Source organism: Prionailurus viverrinus, chromosome F1, assembly GCF_022837055.1.
Source record: "Prionailurus viverrinus isolate Anna chromosome F1, UM_Priviv_1.0, whole genome shotgun sequence".
Lineage (NCBI taxonomy): Eukaryota > Metazoa > Chordata > Mammalia > Carnivora > Felidae > Prionailurus > Prionailurus viverrinus.
The window spans coordinates 51,385,564-51,401,163 of NC_062577.1; the positions used below are offsets into that span (position 1 = coordinate 51,385,564).

Consider the following 15,600-nt stretch of genomic DNA (forward strand, 5'->3'; position numbering starts at 1 on the left):
TGAGTCATTAATTACCAATCATTTCTGTCCTCTGCAGGATTACGTTTTGATGAGGTGTGGGGGTTGCTGTAGATACAATTTTTTAAACTTTTGAGTCTCATTTGGGAAATCCTTTATGCCTCCTTCTGCTTTTTACCAGGCTAAGTTGTCACGAGGAAGTATTTATATTTATCTTGAAAAAATATATAAGCTGCTAATTATAACTGAATATATTCAATTGAAAGTATTTCTTATACTTCTTTAGGCCCACATTTTCTCATTCTCTTTATTTTTTTGAAATAAAATTTTGGCAATTAGACCTTATGGTAGAGGGCTAGCCACATGTCCCTCAATTCTGGAAAATTCAGTTACATATATAAGGCACCGTTTACGCAACAAAAGTAGTATTTGAAGGAGCACAATTATTTTAACAAGCTCACTGGGGGAAAATACCCTTTGAGGATTGTTAGGCAAGATAGCAAGAGGGAGAATATCATTTCAGTATATTCTGAAATGCTAAGATATTGGTATGAATTCTGTTAGAATCTTTCCAGAGTTAGAGAACTAAATCCCAGTTACAGCAGACAGAGGAGCTATTACTATGCTCTACTATCGTCACAGCATTCCACAATTTTGACTACACACAATGGTCACCGCTTTTATATTCACGTTAGCACCACAGAGAGCAAATTCAGCTCTGGCAACGGCAACATCCGGAGGTTTCTCGGAATATGTGTTCTACCCAGTTGACTCGCTGTGTTGATAGCAGACAGCCCGATCTGAGGCTCGAACTCATGAACCGTGAGATCATGACCTGAGCCAAAGTCAGACGCTTAACCAAATGAGCCACCCAGGTACCCCACTACCCAGTTGACTTTAGAACGACCACAGTGCAGTGTAGTTCTGTGAAGTTTAACAGGAAATGTGGAAAGAATAGATTAGGAGTATGCACTGGTTTTTTTGTTAGAGAACCATAGGGCATCCAGTCAGCCAGGGAGTAGCAATGGCTTTGAATTACATGCTATTTTGTGTAAACAGAGATCAGCTCAATAAGTTTGCCAGCATTCTGCACAGAAAACTGCACAAAACTGTAAAAGAAGGGATGAACAGACTGGGTTGGAGATAGCACACACTGACTCTTACTGAACAAAATACCGTCAAGTTTGAAGGGCCCCAAACACATGCTTAGCTCTTTTCAAGATTAAAGCACATCAGCAGGAAGAGAAAATAAAACATAATGCAACGCCTAACAGTAAAATAAGCTAATAGTAACAATGACCATATTGTTCGCTTCAGCATTTATATGATGTCTTATTATGTCTTCTAACACATTAAGTTGCAGCCTATTTCCTTTTAAATGCCTTTGCTATTATTCACGTTCCTTTCGACCCCACTGATCAATACTGCTAGTCTATCTTGAACACACAGTAGACACTCCATAAGTTGGGTGAATGGAAATGAAAGCAATGAAGTTCAATATAAAAGCATCTGCTTGAAAATTCAGAAGTTAAGAATTCTGATTTCTCTACCAGCAGTGATTTTCTGATGGCTTATAGCTCAGTTACCTAACTTCTCTCTACGCCGGTTTCCCTAACAGCAAAATGCAAACAGTGGAAAGGCAGCTCTGGTAAACATTGAAGTGCTGTTATCAGAAAAGTCCCATTATTGTTTAAAGGGCACAGAGTTTCAGTTTTACAAGATGGACAATGTGCTGGAGACAGATGATGGCGGTCACACAACAACGTAAATATACTCAATGCTGCTGAACTATGCACTAAATGGCTAAGATGGTAACATTTATGTATATTTTACAATTTAACGAATTAAGAATAAAAAAAGAAATGTCTTAAAAAATCATTCATGGTGGGGCACCTGGGTGACTCAGTTGTTTAATGGTCTGACTTCGGCTAAGGTCATGATCTCTTGGCCCATGAGCTCGGGCCTCACATCAGGCTCTGTGCTGACAGCTCAGAGCCTGGAGTCTGCTTCCGATTCTGTGTTTCCTTCTCTCTCTGCCCCTCTCCCACTAGTGCGTGGTCTCTCTCTCTCTTTCTCAAAAATAAACATTAAAACAATTTTTTTATTAAAAAAAATTAATTCATGGAATGGAATTTTAAAATTTGGGAAAGGCCATCGAGGTAGTCTTCCTTCATTCTGGAGATAAGGAAAAAGGTCCAGAGAGTATTGGATGAGGTTTCTAAGTATTAATCCTCCTTAAGAAGTGGTATGCTGGCCTCAGGCCTTGGAGGTGAAGGAACCTGAGTTCTAGTGTGCGGTCCTCACCATGCTATGTAAGAACAGACAGACAGTTTTGCCAAATCAAGTCACAGTTCTTTCAACTCTGCACCATCAGAACGATTTCCACCAGAAATATTCTTCAACTACCTTCAAAATATAATTGGGATGTTAGGATAGAAAGACGGGAAAGGGCCTAGCAGTGGGAGGAAAGGAGATGCCTCCTTTGCTTGCTTTTGAGAAGCAGAAATGACTCCCCACCCCCAGGCCTCCAAATAACTAAAAGGTGGCCCAGAATTCTACACTGACAAATCACCACCCAACACAGAGGCACTTGGGCTGGTAGGAAGGCCTTGGCAGAGCTGAATTTGCTCTCTGTCATGCTAATGTGAATATAAAAGTGGTGACCACTGTGTATAGTCAGAACTATGGAACTCAGTGAAAATGGCAGAGGATAGTAATAGCTCCTCTGTGTGCGTTCAGCCCCTACTCCTCCCTTCTCCACACAGGTCTTTGGGTAGAGCATAACCTGCGATATCATGTGCCATGGCCCTGTCGCCCCCAAACTGGAGGTAAGTGATAGTCCCAAGTGGTAGTTCTAAGATAAATGCCCGTGCTCTGAGGTGATACATCTTCAACAAATTGGGCTGCCCAGCGTTTCCATACCACAGAGGAAAGTTAATTTGCATTTGATTCAAAGGAAGATTACAACATTAATGGACAAGAAAAAAAATAGCGCTAATATGACCACAAAATAGAGCCTCTGCAAAAAGGTGCTAATTGAGAAGCACAGAACACTTTTAAGACCATTTGAGAATGGATTAGAAAAAATACAGTAAGTGAACATAATTAATTTTAATTGCAATTTACTACATACAGGCAGCACCCCCATATGGTGAATATTCTCCTGATCACTATATAAAACATGCAGTTACTTATATAGATCAGTATCACTCAAAGCATCTGAGACAGAATCTTTGGGAATAGGGCCATAAAATCTGCATTTTTAATAACCTTTCCAGGAGATTCCGATGTATCTTGAATAGTAATAATAATAACAGCTAATTTTATTGAGTTCTTACTATGTTCCAGCTACTATACTTCAATATTTTATCAGTGGCTTGAGAACCACTGATATGTATGATACTGCAATGATAAAAATTTAGTATTACCCATAAATAAAATATCTTTCAGTATCATAGACTTAGTCATAGTGCAGATTAAATTATCCCCTTTGGGTTTTTATGTTGATGTGTTAAGCTTCTATCATGATTGTCTTACAATTCCAGTTAAAATTTGGCTAACGCCATGTCTCTATGCCCATCATAGTAATGGGTTTTAGTGTACTTTGAAAGTATAAGGCCACAGATGCAGGGGATTTGTTTCCTAGATGTAAGTAGGATCAAGTAATCTGGCTCATCTAAAGGGTTTTCAAGCTCTTTCTAACCTCAGAAACCTGAAAACCAGGAGAAGCCCTTATATGAATGTAATATTTTTAGCTGCTGTTACATCTTAAGTGCCTGGAAAATGTCATTACTGTCTTATACCCCAGATATTCATTAACTCCTTACTAGTACCCTTCTAAAAGTCTCCTTAGAGCTTGCCATATATTTTCTATTCAAAGGCATTTAAATCTTTATGTACTTACCAAATAGGCAAAGACTGCTTCATGGAAACTTTAACCATTCACAGTACATAGATTTTGAAATATGTAGAGAACATTTTCTACGTGGGAGCATGCTTAGTCACAAACTAGAAGTTTCTGTGCTTTCCCCAATTTATAGCAAAGGAATACAGGCCAATGACCATAAAAGGGAATCCTTGATTATAATAAGAAGAGTGGATTTTGACACCAGGCTGGCCTGAGACAGAAAGGCTCGCTATCTGCTTACTAACCATGTGACCTTGGGCAAGTTACTTTGTTCTTTAGTTTCCTCATCTGTAAAACGGGGGTATAAATAATAATACCTAAGTCATGGGCTTGTTAGGAAGAGATGGCCCACTTAGTTTCATGTAAAGCTTTCAGAACCATGCCTAGCACACAGAATGCACTCAGCTACTGGTAGCCTCTTCTGTATTAAAAATTTCTCTGATTATGTTCAAGTTCCTTTTATGAGTTAAATGCTTGCTTTAGTTATAAGTCATGCACTCATGCACTTTTTCTTTCATTCAGGTAATCAATAATAAATGAAATATATATTTTTCACCAGCATGTTTAAAATTCAACTAAACCCACCCTTTCGTGTGCTTTGCTATGGGGGAGCTCCATGGAAATGCAGAGAGACAATTAGCAGTTATGTCAGAAAAAAACCCCAGTAAAATTTAATGCCATTTTTCTTAGCTGTGCCCACCAACCTAGTTTATTTTTTTAATCTATGAATACAGATAATGGTCAGTATTTGAAAGAACCAGAGCCTCATGTGTTTTCTTTGAAAACACATGAGGAAATATATATATAAATTATAATTGTATATGTTAAAGACAAGTTAGAATAAATATATTGATTATAAATAGGTATGAGGGCACACTCTTAAGGGCAACATACAAAACTATCTGAAAAAAATGTTCTGTGATTTAAAATTTTTTTTTAGGTTTAATTTATTTTGAGAGAGAGCACGTATGTGAGTGGGAGAGAGGCAGAGAGAGACGGAAAGAGAGAATCCCAAGCAGGCTCCGTGCTGTCAGCGCAGGGCCTGCTGCAGGGCTCTATCCCACCAACTGTGAGATCATGACCTGAGCCAAAATCAAAAGTCAAACATTTAGCCAACTGAGCCGTGCGGGTACCACTGTGATTTTTTTTTAAGCTTAAAATTCTTCAAAAAAGGGATGGGTAGGTATTGCTCTCAGCCTGATTCTGTTGTTGTATCTTAAAACATGAACCCACCAAAACCTGCTGTATTTATACCAGGGCTGTATTTATTTGGGAATTCTTTCAGATGGACTTTACCTTGTTCCAGACTCAGGTATTTAAAAGAGTCGTGCAGCTCCTGTGGGGTTCCTCCCACATAGACCAGGGAATTCACCATCAGTGGCTGGGCTCTGGACTGTGATGCACGCTCCCTCAGTTCATTCATGCTTGCTGTTAAGATGGAACCTTTCTTTTTAATAATCACTTTATTCCACTTCCCATCACAATAGGACAGTCCCAGCCATAGATCCACTTGTGTAAAGGTAAGACTGGTATTTAACCGGAAGCTCAATATTCCACTCTTCAGTTCCATCTGTATTTCACATTAAAAAAGAAAATAGGCATATAAAAAGACTGCAGAATGGCAGTTTGGGAGAGAGCAGAAGGTCAATTTCTTGTAGAAAAGCAACAAATTTCCCTGAAAGCACTCTATAAAAATGTTCCACTTTATTCTAAGCAGGACTGGAGTAACATATAATGGAGTACTCTGCAAGCTTATAATTGATGTGAAGATTGTTGTATTAAGTCAAATCCATACCCATTAATGATCATACAATGTGATATGATACTATGTAGGCAAAAACTTTTATTATTATTATTGTTTGCTGCAACATAGGTAAAAGATTCAACCCTAGCATAAGTAACTGAATGACTGAAGAGAATAGTTTGAACTATGACACTATTTTTACTTGAGTTTTTAGAAAATGAGAAAATACTACTTCATGTATCAACTTAATTTGGGGGAAAAATATGACAAGACAATAAGAAAATGAAATGTCAAGCCTGATTAAGCTTATTTTAACTGGTTGGTGAACTCAATTTCAAATTTGTAAGATGGATTTTTATTCAATATTTCATTTTTATTATTCTAAATCTCTAACTAACATAATTGCTTCTATGTGTATTCTTTTAGATTAGGTGCCATTTTCTAATATGAATGCATTTTACCCAAATTTTCATGGTAAAGGAAATGCCTCCATATGTTTTCCTTCAAAATGTTACATGACAATTATTTTATCTACTATGTTTTTATTTTGTTAGAACTCCCATCAGCAAAAATAGGATACTTAAAAATTTGAGATCAATCATGTCAAATGAAATTCAGTACTTTTTCTATGTAAATTCATCTTTGTGAAGTACATTGGATAAGCAGTCATTTATCCATTCATTCAATAAATATTGAGTCCCCCACCATGTTCTATGAACCTGTTCCCAAGAATCACATTTTCCCATAGCAAACATCTGGGGTAATACTATAACCAACAGAAGAATAGGGTACAATGACAGCAAAGAAAGGATATACATTTTGTTCCTTGGGAACTGGAAAAGGTTTAAATTAATATTTTTGGAAGTACGTAAGATTCATGGAGAATCCTTCAACACGGGGAGATTAACATGTCCAATGGCATCAGGACATGTATGAGCTCATTAGGTTTAGAAAAAAAGACTAAATTAGGTAAGACAAAAGATACACAGATGGGGGGGGGGGCGTGGGTTAGAAAGAGTCTTGCCAGATATGTAGAAACAAGGTTTTGGAGGATTTTGAGTCATATGGAAAAATATTCATCTTTTTCTTGTCTGCCTGCCTCCAAAAGGCTATATTCTTTCCACTATTATCTTGTGCTAAAAGTCTACCCTTTAGGTCATAGGAAGTTCATACTGGAAATGAAAGCTAGACTGGAATTGGAGAAACCTATTAGAGATTCACTACAGTGGTGAGAAAAATGACAAGAACCATTGAAATAAAGATAACAATGGTGAAGACAGGGACAACTCAGTCAAAGAGGTATTTTTAAAAGCAACTCAGCTTTTTAAGTCTCAGCAGGACATGGCAAACAGCTGAATGTGTTAAATGAATGAAGAGTAAGTCAAAGATATCCATGCTCTTTCTTGTTTGGGTGTGTTTTACCACCATCACAATATGGAAAGCACTAGAAAGAAAGACTTGGTATTATCATTGTCAGTGAGGAATGAGGTCAATTTTAAACACACTGAGTTTGAAATGTCTATAAAACATTCAGAAGAAACTTTTTTTTGAGGCAGTTGAACATAAAGATAGGCCAGTAAAATAGACAAGGTTTATGAAAGGATAAGTGAGATCATCCAGTTAGTATCAAAGCAAGAGTCCTCAGCAAGACAAACATTTTAAGGGGAAGGCAGAGTAGATGTAATTCTATAAGTCAACAACAATCTTCTTGGAGAAGCCAAGGATTTAATGAAAATCAAGAGCAACTAGTATTTTGGAAAGTCGGTAGGGAAGAATATTTTAAGAAAAAAAAGATGACAGTGGAAGATCAAGTAAATAAAGACTGAAAAATTATCTCGTAGACTAAAAAATGCAGGGGTCACTGGCAAGCTTGAAAACTCTGCAGTGGAATGTGGTAGGGCTAGGAACCATATTTACAGTATTTGAGGACTAAGGTATGATATAAAAATAAGTGGAAATAACCAGGGTAGTTACTTTCAATGCAATAGGCTCTGAAGGGAAGGGAAATACAACAGAGGAGTTTTCCAAGTCAAAAGGAAAAATATTTAAGATAAATGAGGCTCAACCATTTTATATATAGAGGGAGAAGAGCCGATGTGGAAGGAACACTGGAACTTAACAAAAGAGAACATTTGTAGCACAAGCTCTTGCAGGAGAAGGGATAGAATCTAGAGTAAAGGTAGAAATATTAACTTTGGTTGGAATCACAGTAATTATATATTTGTCCTCCTGAGTCAGGAGAGAGTGAAACCCAGACTTGGCTCATAAAAACAAAAGTTGTAGGTTGAAAATTTGGAAGATGAGGAGATTATGTTTCTTTCCATTATAAGAATGAGACTATCTGAAGACATTTGGGTTGTGGTGTTTTCCAGTCCTGACATTCTTTTTCTTTCATGTTCTACATTTAATCTATGAGCAAATCCTATAAACAATAAATAGTGTCGAATGAAGGAATTAGGACCCTCAAGACTCAGTGTGTCACCCGTCTTCATACCTGTATTAGTTCTCCTGTGGTGTTCAGTAAACTGGCTATTGAAACTGAAGAGCTAGGGGGCTAAACTGATTGACTCAGAGTTGTGGAATTGAAGACACAAGTTGCGGGTGTTGTCAGAAACAATGGTTGAAAAGCTGCATTATGGTGTCTAAGGAACAGAGCATGTAAGTTAAACAGAAAGTGGTCTAATAGCCAATGGTCTCAATGTCTTTGTGAACTCAATAAGAGAGAACGAGAGCTCAAAGAGTAGAAATGTTATATTTTGAGATTTAAGAGTTTAGCAGTAAAAACTTTCTGAGTTAATCAAGTTCCCCGGATAGCCATGTATGTTGAAGCTACTTAGGATAACAGGAAAAAATCTTATTGAGGAATAGACTGTGAGAAGCCTAGGTTCTCAGACACAGAGGAGAAGAATGCGAGTTCTGTGAATGTCTGCTTCCTTTATAGCTGTATTGGAAGTGCTAAAAGAAAGCCTAACACAGAGCAGACACTCAATATATATTGGTCTAAATGTTTTAAGATTTATTTCATTAAAGCTTAAAATTAACATTATTCAATAAGGTGGGGATTCATTATATTTCCAAAGTCAGTGAACGGAGGAAGATGGAGGGCTGGATGTGGGTATACCAGGATGTGTGAGCCTCCAAGAGAGGCAAGTGCTCCTTGAGAGGAAAGGCCAAATGATAAACACCTCTGCATTCTCTCCATGATTTATGCACAGATAGATGTTTAAGGAATGCTTAGAGTCACCATAACATGAATTCATTCACATGTTCAGTCACTCATTCACCCAATAATATTTATCAAATACTTAATAATTGCAAGAGTTAGGCTGAAGGGACACCTGCGTGGCTCAGTCGGTTAAGCATCTGACTTCGGCTCAGCTCGTGATCTCACAGTTCGTGAATTTGAGTCCCTCATCGGGCTCTGTGCTGACAGCTCAGAGCCTAGAGCCTGCTTCAGATTCTGTGTCTCCCTCTCTTTCTGCCCTTTCTCAACTTATGCTCTGTCTCTTTCTCAAAAATAAACATTAAAAAAATTAAAAATTAAAAAATAAAAACGAAAAAAAAAAAGAGTTAGGCACTGAAGATAGAACTATAAAGAAGACACAAAATTCCTGTGTTAAGAAAGATTACATTTCAGGGGTGCCTAGGTGGCTCAGTCGGTTAAGCATCCAACTTCGGTCCACGTCATGATCTCACGGTTCCTGGGTCCAAGCCCCAGGTCAGGTTCTGTGCTGACACCTCAGAGCCTGAAGCCTGCTTTGGATTCTGTGTCTCCCTCTCTCTCTGCCTTTCCCTATCTCATGCTCACACTCTCTCTCTCTGTCAAATATAAACTTTAAAATAAAAATAAATAAGAAATTTAAAAAATTTAAATAAGATGAAATTATAACAAATTCTATGAAGGGATATATTTCCACTTACCTGGGCAGCAAATTTGACATTATATAATCTAGGAATGAACAAAATCAATGAACTGAAAACATCCTAGAATCATAAAATCACCAACACATGTGTTTTACTACTTATTTGCCTAGATATGAGCAATGAGATTAAGGTGTTCATAATTTTCCCCTGAGTCTATGTAAGTTCTTTAAAATAACTTTTTAAAAACTTACATTTTAATAACATACTTATTTTTTTTAAACTTTTTTTTAATGTTTATTTATTTTTGAGAGACAGAGACAGAGCATGAGCAGGCAAGGGGCAGAGAGAGAGGGAGACACAGAATCTGAAGCAGGCTCCAGGCTCTGAGCTGTCAGCACAGAGCCTGACGCAGGGCTCGGACTCACGAACCACGAGATCATGACCTGAGCTGAAGTCGGCCGCTTAACTGACTGAGCCACCCAGGTGCCCCCATAACATACTTATTTTTGACAATGATATCTGACTGTCTGATTAAAGGCAAATAAAAGTAATCACACTTGCCGAATGTACTTAGAAAAATGTATGAAAATGTTCATAGCAGCCCGTTTGCCAAAGCAAAAACACGGAAACAACCAGTATGCCATTGACAGAAGAGCTAAATTACACAGTCATGAAAATATATACCTACATGGAGAACATGAGTGACTCAGGAATAATGTCGAGTGCAAAAAACAATTGCCTCAAGGTACAGTATGATGCAACTCTTATAAATGTCAAAAACAAGAATTTTCAGGCATTCATACATTTTGTTGAAACTGCAGCTACATGCAAGGGGATAATAAACACAAAATTCTAATTACATATTACCTCCAGAGGGGGATAGGAAAATGGGATAGGAGAGACCCTATAAGTAAATGTAAAAAATGATATTTTAATTGGGTGGTAGGTTCATGTTTACTGTACTTTTGTACTTTGTGTGTATGAATGTGTAATATGAACCATTTATTGTATGTAGTTTTTAACACCATTATAGAAGAAATGACAAAGGACATAATATTTTTCATATGTTGGGAAACTAAGTGGGATTTTCATAATTACTCATAACTACTCTGCTTTGCTAAAATTACAAGTTTCACAGTAATAATTGTCATTTAAAATAAATCACGATCTTAGAGCACAAAATGTTTCACAGGACTCCAAAACTAAAAATGACTTGAGGAAGGAAAACAAAAATGAATTTCAAGAGAAACCCCAATTTAGCAAAATATTAACACATGCCTTATTTATCTCAAAGTTATATCTGATATTTTTAAGTAAATTTAACTAAATTTATACACATACAGCAAGAAAATCAGGTCCGTCTTTGTTGTAAACAAAAAGAAGCAACCCATTCAATTGGTCAGTTCTGAACTTCAAGGAAATCTCAAAATCCATTCCACCATGAAACATGTGCGATTGAAGTTCCAGAAACCCTTAAAAGAAAAGAATATGTACAGATCAGTGTGTATATAGCAATAGTGCCAGCGTTATGAAGGTGTAACAAAGACTAGGACGAATACTGTCATTGAGTAAGTCTCTCACAAAAGAAGATGCAAATCGATGTTGAGAAATCCCCCTTGTACTTGTACAGAAGGAGCAGAATGAACTTGATATATATTTTAGGAGGAAGCAATTTACTCTCTAAATCATGGATATAATTAAGACTATTATTGTTTTATATCAGAATTCACAATAAGAAATTGCATTGACTAAGAGAAATTCAGAATAATGACAGTGTTGAGAAAAGAGCAACAGAAAAGTGCACAGACTGGGATATTATTCATCTTTCTATCCTGAAGGTGGTTTAAGCAACTGAATAAGTAACCAGCTTAGTTATAAACATAGGAGGCAGAGGTGGGCTTTTATCTGAAGTACGATCCACCAGGCCACTATATTCCCTTCCACCCCCTTACCCTGGGTGACGGCCAGGCAGAGACTGGGCTGGGGAGGTACGCCAGGTACACTGCTCCTCGCTTCTGCAGCAGCCTCTCGAGCAATGGCAGGGATGGCCGTGACATCCTCCAGCTCCTCCTCACTAACCTACGCACCCCATTACATAGCTGACATTTTGCTCTCGAGAATATGGTCCATCTATACCATGGGATAAATAGATATTTGTGGATTCACCCGGTAAACATAACACTTCCAAAACATCTTTCCAAGTAAAACTGCATTCTAAGTAAAACATCTGACATACCAAAAGATATTTTTGATAATACCAAATATAAACCAAGAATTGCCATGGGTAACAGAGATCTGACACACAAATATATGTCCATGAGTCTTACAACTTATATTACATATTCAGACTTGGAGGAAATGTTTATGTGTATCATGGTGTAACTAGTTATTTCTGTGACACTAGGTTCATAAGAGGTCAAAGTAATCGGACAGGAGGGATTAAATTGTGCAAAGGATAGAAACTAGCTGCTAAGCAACCGCTGGTGTCTCTTTCGGAACCTTACCTGTTCCTAGGAACTGGGCTCCCTCCTGTAGTGACGTGGGACATCCCTCCCAGCTGTTATACACGTTGACTTGCTCTTCAGCACTCTGCCAAATCAGAGGCTCCCAAATAGCAAAGGGATTATAATTCTTCATAAAATACATATCCTTGACACAGCCCACAAAACCTTTACGGATTATGTCTATAGGGGTCGAGAGATATCAATAAATATGTATTTTGGAAACATTCTTTCAAAGCAATTAATTTTATGTGTCATTCACATAAAAGAAACAGGCAATAGCTCTCACTACCTATTTACTGCAAACCTCTTCATGATTCATGTAAACACCCACACCATTACCTATGCTGAGTGGTAACAGTTATAATGTCAGATCCACTGTTTCCAAAGAAATAGATGTTTATGTAGAAATTGTGGTTTTATAGGAGTAGCCAGAATATTGCCTTTTGAACTAACAAGAAGATTTCATCTGCCACTAGTCTTAAAAATAAAAGTGTTATAACAAGTTTTTGGGTTTTTTTTTAATTTTTTTATGTTTATTCATTTTTGAAAGAGAGAGAGACACAGCACAAGCAAGGGTGGCGTGGTGAGAAAGGGGGACACAGAATCTAAAGCAGGCTCCAGGCTCCGCGCTGTCAGCACCAGGGCCTGACGCGGGGCTTGAACTCACGAACCGCGAGATCACAACCTGAGCCGAAGTCGGATGCTCAACCGACTGAGCCACCCAGGCGCCCCAACAAGTTTTTTTTTTTAATTTTTTTTTCAACGTTTATTTATTTTTGGGACAGAGAGAGACAGAGCATGAACGGGGGAGGGGCAGAGAGAGAGGGAGACACAGAATCGGAAACAGGCTCCAGGCTCCGAGCCATCAGCCCAGAGCCTGATGCGGGGCTTGAACTCACGGACCGTGAGATGGTGACCTGGCTGAAGTCGGACGCTTACCCGACTGCGCCACCCAGGCGCCCCTCAACAAGTTTTAAAAGTAAGATTTGAAGGAAGTGTTTCTATTAATCTAATCTCATTTGTATTTTAGTTCTTTCATCATTATGAACCAGTCTATTACACAAGTAAGTCAATAATTTGATTTCATATTTAGGAATTAATATAATATTGACCTTAATTTTAGAATGCCCCGAACCAGGCAAAGGTAGGGTTTATGAACATAGCAAATAGCTGGTAATAGGAGTTGGGAAAGAAATGAAGTGAAATGAGAGAATTAGAACTAGAGAGCAAGAAAAACCTAGAGAAGAGGAGGCAGCATCGCAGCTAAGGTCACACTGCATCCAGTGATGTCCATACTGATCAACACAAAGCTTCGATCTCGGCTTTTGAGTTTATGACTTGATTCTAGGGAAGGTATTCACCAGCAATCAAAGTTCTACAAGGTCAATTTATATGCACAAGGTCAGATTATTTATTGATTTATAATGGAGATATGTTCTCCACAGGAAGGGTACTTGGAGTCAGGTATGCTCTCTTCCCAGTGCCTGTTTGTACCATAGCCAAGACATGTGCTGGATGGACAAAGAACTGGGGCAAAGATTGAGAGCTCGCTCTCTCGCTCTCTCTCTCTCCCTCTCCCTCTCTCTCCCTCTCTCTCTTTTTCTCTAGTGGGTGTGTGTGTATGAATGTTTTAGAGAGACTTCTCTCTCTACCTGTCTAAAGTAGTCCAGTAAAAACCCTCTCTATTCTAGAGATATCTGAGGAGGCAACTACATTCAGTCTTGGGTATTTAAATATATCCCTCTCCAAATTTCACTGAAAACATTTTATTCCTTTTGATCTTCTTCACCGTTATTCCTTGAAGATCCCCACCCATGAACAATTTATATTTATTTAGGTTCTAGCTCATGTGTAATATTTATGTAGTTACATTTTACTTCCTGGGAGAGACTGAGGCAATACCCTATATGCCCTTCAATGCAGACATGGGAAAACTACCCTAAAATCTTAGCAATGCGTTTGGAAAGATATTTTTTTTTCTTTCTGCCTAAGGTTAATTCTGTCCATAGTAGTTTTTATTGGTTTCATTTTGAATCTGTTTTTGTTCTCTCATTCCAAAAATACAGGAATTATTTTGTTTATGTCTTACAGTACTAATGGCATTTGCTTGACATTATACATTTATATATTTGCACCCTCTATTGTGGCAAAGCCCACATTTTGTTCATCTGTGGATATCTAAGGTCTGGTTTAGAGCTGATCACATGCTCAATACTCAGGGAAGTTTATTTACCCTGTTTAGAGTATAAATCAAGCCCATAGTTTCCTATTTCTGTGTTGCTTCAGATTAAAATCTAAAAATATTGACACATAATCCTAAAACAACATTTATTTTTTTAAGTTTATTTATTTATTTTGAGAGAGGGAGAGAGAGTAAGCATGTGCAGGGAAGGAGGAGAGACAGAGAGAGGGAGAGAGAGAATCCTAAGCAGGCTCTGCACTGTCAGCTCAGAGCCCAATGCAGGGCTTGATCTCATGAACCATGAGATCATGACCTAAACCAAAATCAAGAGTTGGATGCTTAACTGACTGAGCCACCCAGATGCCCCTAAAATAACATGTTTTTGACTGAAATTAGTATCATTCACTTCAAAAGTTTAATATACTTTTTAATAAACTCTTTTTATATATCAGGGGCTGGCACGAAGAATTTAAATGCAAGTAATACATGGTTCCTTTAGAAAAAAGGAAACCTAAGGGACATTTTTGTCTTGATACAGGAATAGCATGAGATAAAATATAATACTATTATTCATACCTTATAATAATGTACTCATACTTGATTCCGTTGTAAATTTTGGTGACAACATATAAATCCTAAAGAGGAAACTCACCAGGATCCTTCCTGAGGACGGTATAACCCTGTGGAAGCCCTCCCACAAACACTCCCGTGTTCCCTCCGATAATAGTGCTCCCATTCGGTGTGGCCGAGGAACCTATGGAAAAGGAGATGAGAATTTCAACTTCCCCAGAATAATCTGGGTTCTGTTCACCTAACAAATGATTAAACCCTTCACTGAGCTTCTGGATACACTCTTTCTTGGTTCTCCTCTTTGTTGTCTTTCTTCAACAGTTCTTCCTTGCTGTCCCAACATCTTGATGCTGGAAGGACCAGGTCTCCTGCCTTCTCAGATCTCTTTCTCTCTCCACATACATGGGTATACGAAGTCCTCTAGATGACTTGGAGTGCTTGGCACCTATGTGAACCACCAGCCCCAAAGACCAGAGGAGGCCTGGGTCCCCAACTATGTTGTGTTCACAGCACACATATGTTATGATTTCTAACTCCATTCTTCCTTCGAAGGAGAGGTGTTTTTTTGTTTCCTCAGACTCAGAGCCCAAACCACTCTAATTAGCCTTACTTCCATGTGGTCCCTTGGTAAGTGCATGCCATCCTCAGCTGATAATTCCCAATGTATATCTTTAGTCTGGAACTCTTCCCTGAACTCAGACTTGTACCCAGAAGTCTACCTGATATTTCCACTTGGATTCCTCATAGATACCTAAGACTGACCATGTTAACACTGAACATCTCTCTCTATATCAGCTTCCCCCATGATCCTGTCAACCTTAGTTCTGGCAGCTACATTCTTCCAGTTGCCCAGACCCCAAACTTAGCAATC

At 38.1% G+C, this 15,600-nt stretch overlaps 1 protein-coding gene across 1 annotated transcript in view; it reads right to left on the minus strand.

The window, feature by feature from the left end:
• The window catches only part of USH2A (usherin), a 735,906-nt gene that overhangs the window by 423,207 nt on the left and 297,099 nt on the right, over positions 1–15,600 (minus strand). Inside the window, exons 23-26 of the mRNA XM_047839579.1 lie at positions 14,812–14,913; positions 11,978–12,157; positions 10,815–10,945; positions 5,162–5,435 (exon numbers count right to left, since the gene is read on the minus strand). Coding sequence (XP_047695535.1) covers positions 5,162–5,435; positions 10,815–10,945; positions 11,978–12,157; positions 14,812–14,913 — 687 coding nt within the window. The remainder of the gene's footprint in view (positions 1–5,161; positions 5,436–10,814; positions 10,946–11,977; positions 12,158–14,811; positions 14,914–15,600) is intronic.